The following is a 5,188-nucleotide window of genomic DNA, read 5'->3' as shown; positions in this document are numbered from 1 at the left end:
GGCTTGTTCGTGTCGCGCGCCATCGAGTACCGCCTCCACAACGGCTACATCATCCTGGCCAGGGCTTGCGGTGGGTGGAAACAATATTAAATTAATTTATGTAAGTCGAGACCCGTGGAGATATCAGGGGCGATCGAGCCTGAGAGTGGTGGTTTGGTTCGCAGGCCAGTGCCTCAACTTCAACTGCATGATGGTGCTGGTGCTAATGCTGCGCCACTGCATCACGTACCTGCGCACGCGCGGCTTCAGCCAATTCCTGCCGCTGGACCAGCACATCTACTTCCACAAGGTGACGGGCGTGCTCATCTTCGTCTACGCGTCCGTGCACACCGTCGCCCATCTCCTCAACTTCAGTACGCCACCTCCCGCTCCCATACTCCTCCCCCTTGCCGCCCGATGCCGTCCGTCCCCTAGTAACGCTCTCTTCCTGCTCTGACGACAGCGCTGCAGGTGGTCAACGACCCGGTGGTGAACGCCAAGAACTACACGCTGTACGAGTGGCTGCTCACCTCCAAGCCGGGGGTGTACGGCCTGGTCGGGGGTGCGGCCAACCCCACGGGCGTGGCGCTGGGCGTGCTGCTGCTCGTCATGTTCTTCTGCTCGCAGGCCTTCGTGCGCCGCGGGGGCTGCTTCGAGGTTACCTCTTTCTCATACTAAACCACCAGAAAGGAATTAAACGTGTAAGTCACCGTAATACTAACGCTTCTTTGGTCCCTCCACCCCCGCAGATCTTCTACTGGACCCACCTGCTGTACGTGCCGTTCTGGGCGCTGCTCGTCTTCCACGGCCCCAACTTCTGGAAGTGGTTCCTGGGCCCCGGCGTGCTCTTCCTCATCGAGCGCCTGCTGCGCTTCACGTGGATGCGCACGGAGCGCGGCAAGACGTACATCTCGTCCGGGCTGCTGCTGCCGTCGCGCGTCACGCACCTCGTCATCAAGCGGCCGCCGCACTTCGACTTCCACCCGGGCGACTACGTGTTCGTCAACATCCCGTCCATCGCCGTGTACGAGTGGCACCCCTTCACCATCTCGAGCGCGCCCGAGCAGGAGGACTACATGTGGCTGCACATCCGCGGCGTGGGCGAGTGGACCAACCAGCTGTACGCCTACTTCGAGCGCGAGCAGGAGAAGCTGCACAACGTGAGCGTGGAGCTGCCGTCGGCCAGCGCCGGCAGCCAGCCGCAGACCCCCCCGCCGCAACCCTCCGGCCTGCGCAGGCTGCACGCGTGAGTACGGGGTTTCGCACTGTACGAGGGGTTCTTCTCAAGTTCAAGCGTTCAGCAATTTTTTAGACAGTCCCCAAGACTGTATATCCTATAGAACACGGTCACACGGGGGCTCAGTTGCGGGGACGAGCGTCATAGATGATACCCAAGACATAACATATATATTACTTAACTGGCTGGCCACCCGGTGAGTAGCAAACACACAAATGGTGTTGGCACAACACAAAGGCCAAGAACTCAGCCATTCGAATGGCCATTCTGTATGACGAGACACGGTAAAAACGATGTGTCATTTTTTGGGGAAAAAGGGAAAACTTTGAGGATTTCTCATATTTGAGGAAAACTCCTCCAGATCTCGTCTCAGATGTTGGCGGACGTCCTCAATAAATGAGGAAATATCCCACATTTTCCGATGAGACTTCCTCGAAATCTGAGGACTTTCCTCGAACCTAGGGAGCTCCTCAAAATTTTCCCTTTTCCCTCAAAAATTGAGATATTGTTTTTACCGTGGAGCCACGAATAATCTATTTTGGTTCAGCTCGGGAAGCTAGGTAGGGACCCCAACGGGAAACGGGTGCTCCAGAACATCTAGCAACGCACGAGTACCCAAATTTCTTTTATTGATTAAATACATTGCATCAAAACGGCATCTCGAGATTTGTTGCAATGTATTTAATCAATAAAAGGTATCCAGATCTGGATACCAATTTTAAAAATTTGTAACTAATCCTCATATGATTCATAAAAGTGGATGTCACTCTGGCGCATGACGATAGTATAGGAAACTATGGCGGACAACATCTGAAACAGCACAAACAATATATGTTGGACAAAATAAGACGTCCCAGGTCCCATAGTCTCCAGTGATCAATCATATCAATTTGATGAAAATGTGGCTCCTTCTGTGGTTACGTTTTGACGAATTTTCGTCAATTTTTCGTCAATATTTGATTGATCATTGGCGACTGCAAGGCAGACTAGGGATTGAGTCGACATCGAAAGCGATGTCCAATATGTGTAATGTGGATTTGACGTCGAAACGATTTAGTTTCGATGTGAATTTATCACGGGCACGTGTATAGGTACATGTATACTACATTATACCTTAGGTGGGGGTGGCAAAAGATGTGTGTCGCGGTGTAACGAGATTGCATGAGTTGTAGCTACAAACAAAAAAATACCTGCAAAGCGGTTCCTGAGTTAATGTCAAACGACCATAGCACCGTACACATTCCATTCTGCTGACATTTGATTTGAACAGCAAACATGTGGACCTGTCCAAACAATATAAATGAAATAACCAAGCCTTCTACAGGCATCTCATATCTGACGCGTATTACACCTTGTCGTACAGGTGCTAGCCCAACTTACCTCATTGCCTCGGTTAAATTCTCTGAGCTGTGATGTGTATGCGAGCATGGACTGGCGCATTTCGTTGCTCTGTGAAAAGACAAAGTTGACTACACCATTAATGTGCGCTCCATTTTACACATAGAGGCTTGCCCACGGACCCGTGGGGCAACACTGTTAAAAATGCTGTAAGGAATTACAGTTTGACTACGGTTCGTCCTGTATATTTTATGTACAGGCCAGACTGTAATGATATGGGCTGTACTTCAGTGTTGAAGTCAAGTGCTGTGTTGACCAAAAAGGCGGTTGGCGAAGTTACAGTACATCCTGTACGGAGTGGACTGTAATCAAAAATTACAGTCGCGACCCTAGCGACAAATTGACAGGGCAAACTGTAGAATTTCCTGTAGGATTTTGAACAGTGAATGGTGCACACACCTCTGATTGAAACTTTTGACATGCGAGGCAAAGCATGACAAAGCGCACGGCGTGACATAGTATTTGTGCCAATTGAAAACGACTCCGAGGCGTTGTTGAGTTATAGAAGATAATGTAGTCTGATAATTGAAGCGCAGAGGATAGACAGCTAGAGAACGACAAATAGACAAGATGCCATTGCAAAAGGTTCCGCGTTGCAGAAAAGATATCGAACAGAGATTGATATTGGCAGCGCATACTTCTCCAAAGCAAGCGCACATACTGCAAAATCAAAATGTTATTTATTAGTTTTGTTAAACGCACATAATTAAAATATGGTCCAAAATAGGTTCAGAATGCAATATTATTTGTAGAAAAAAGTAGAAAAGAAAACGTTGTGAGAAAACGAGAATCTCCCCATATGCCTTACCTCTGGAGAGAACTCATTCGATTGCATCCCCGAATCTTTTGCGTCCGGGTTTTTACTGACGTTCTGGAGAAGCTCTACACAATTCTGGCGTAGATCGGCAACAAGCGAAGCCAAAAGCACAACAGGGACAAGCACTGTCGCAAAAACCAGGTTATAGTGCCATCCCAAGAGGAAGAATACAGCGTACAACGCAGTTCCCCAGAAACCCTTGTTCCACAAGGCGAAATGGGAGTCGGTAAACGTGTCAATAGCCCATGCCAAATGGAAGACGCCAAAAGCAGCCGTCAGCACTGCAGCTACTAGTAGCAAACGCCAGGATGAAGGCGAGAGAGAATGCCGTTCACAGTATCTTACCAAAGCTCTGCAGAAATGAGGGCCATGGTACGTGTTAGAAAGTATCAACTGTATCAGCTGCTAAATATTGTAAAACAAAGTCAAAAGGTGCCTCCACAATGAACGGCCCTCGGGGTGATGCGGAGCTCGCTGGACTACAAAACGTTCTCTTGCGCGGACACTCGGGTCTGGGCGGGCCGCTGTCTTGGCCTACCCAGCGTTTCGCAGGTGCTATCATAAGGGTCGCCTCGCGAAACGTTCACTGGGAGGCACCATCCTTACTTACCGTGTTATCTCGCACATTTTCCAGCGAGCGTAAACAGTTCTCCATGAGGCGAAAGCGAACAGAAGGAGAGTAATCACGTAAATTCCCATAAGAAGGATGTAATCGGGTGAGCTATTGAACAAAAATGAGAATTTAACAAACCTTGCATATCCCGACGCGAAAAGATTTGTTTGCTTTTGGTATGTTTTCGGTACGCTATCGGTTCGCGGAGGGTCGCGCTCGGTGCGCCGATGGGTCGCCGAGGTTCGTCAGGCTCCTGGGCGACGTATCGCCAAGATTCGCCGGAGGTTCGCGCCAGAGCGACCATTGTCTGTCATCGAGTCGCTCCATGCGCGGACGGGCGACCTGAGTATGTTTTCAAGTCGCTCCGAGACGAACAGAGCGACCCCAGTACGCTTTCGGTTCACCTGGAGAGCCCCGGGTAGTTGAGGTATTTTCCTTCCCTGGAAACCCCGGCCGGGGGCTAGCGCTAATCCCTAGACCGGCGCACTTGAGAGCAGAAGAGGAGAACGATGGGGCGGCCCCCGAAACCCCCGGAGCCCGACGGCTCCTCTGCACTGCACACTGCACACTTTGGCAGCTGGACACAGCGCCCACGTCAGTCTACATACGAGTTGAAGTCGCAGAGAGGACGCACTCGTAGAGAGAGGACGCATGCCTCCGTAAAACTATGCACATACGTAATGTACGCACAATTTTAAGCGATATTATGCATAATTACGGAGAATGTTGTACATAGTTCCGTAAATTTTGTACGTAGGTTATGTTTGTGGACAGTTGTACGCAGCTTCGCACAAAACAGAACATTGTCAGTCAGTGCCCGCCGCAAAATAATTTGTTCACTTTATGTGTGCGTTCTGCTCGCGTCGCGAAGAGAGGGACTTCAGTACGCTTTCAGGTCGCTCGTGGTTCGTCGGTTATAATCTTCTGGCCCGTAGAGCCTCGAGGCTGGCCGAGGAGGGACCCCGGTATCGGACACGGTCCCCTTACCGGCGAACTCGTGGTCTAGTGGTCAAGGCGACGGGTTCCTAACTCGGATGACCGAGGTTCGAGTCCCAGCAAAGGTAAAGTACTTTCCAATTAAATGACATTAAATAAAATTACTACGGTGAAGTAGAGGAAGAGGGAGGGGCCAGGGAAAAGTAAC

General features: G+C 50.3%; 2 protein-coding genes across 2 annotated transcripts in view; one reads left to right on the top strand and one right to left on the bottom strand.

Moving 5' to 3' along the window:
* Nucleotides 1-5,188, top strand: part of LOC113210079 (uncharacterized) — a 79,558-nt gene that overhangs the window by 69,387 nt on the left and 4,983 nt on the right. The window contains exons 5-8 of the mRNA XM_052273367.1: nt 7-70; nt 165-353; nt 443-636; nt 729-1,226. Coding sequence (XP_052129327.1) covers nt 7-70; nt 165-353; nt 443-636; nt 729-1,226 — 945 coding nt within the window. The remainder of the gene's footprint in view (nt 1-6; nt 71-164; nt 354-442; nt 637-728; nt 1,227-5,188) is intronic.
* On the bottom strand, nt 1,684-3,760 carry LOC113203841 (uncharacterized). Its single transcript, XM_052272991.1, has 5 exons — nt 3,423-3,760; nt 3,014-3,274; nt 2,597-2,665; nt 2,407-2,499; nt 1,684-2,026 (listed from the first exon to the last, which is right to left on the bottom strand). The coding sequence occupies exons 1-5, from the start codon at nt 3,447-3,449 to the stop codon at nt 1,949-1,951; spliced, it is 528 nt and encodes a 175-aa protein (XP_052128951.1). The 5' UTR covers nt 3,450-3,760; the 3' UTR covers nt 1,684-1,948.

The sequence above is a fragment of the Frankliniella occidentalis genome, unplaced genomic scaffold (assembly GCF_000697945.3).
Source record: "Frankliniella occidentalis isolate FOCC.00 unplaced genomic scaffold, Focc_3.1 Scaffold7, whole genome shotgun sequence".
NCBI lineage: Eukaryota > Metazoa > Arthropoda > Insecta > Thysanoptera > Thripidae > Frankliniella > Frankliniella occidentalis.
Note: the sequence above shows the minus strand (reverse complement) of the source record. Positions and strands in the feature narration are given on the sequence as shown.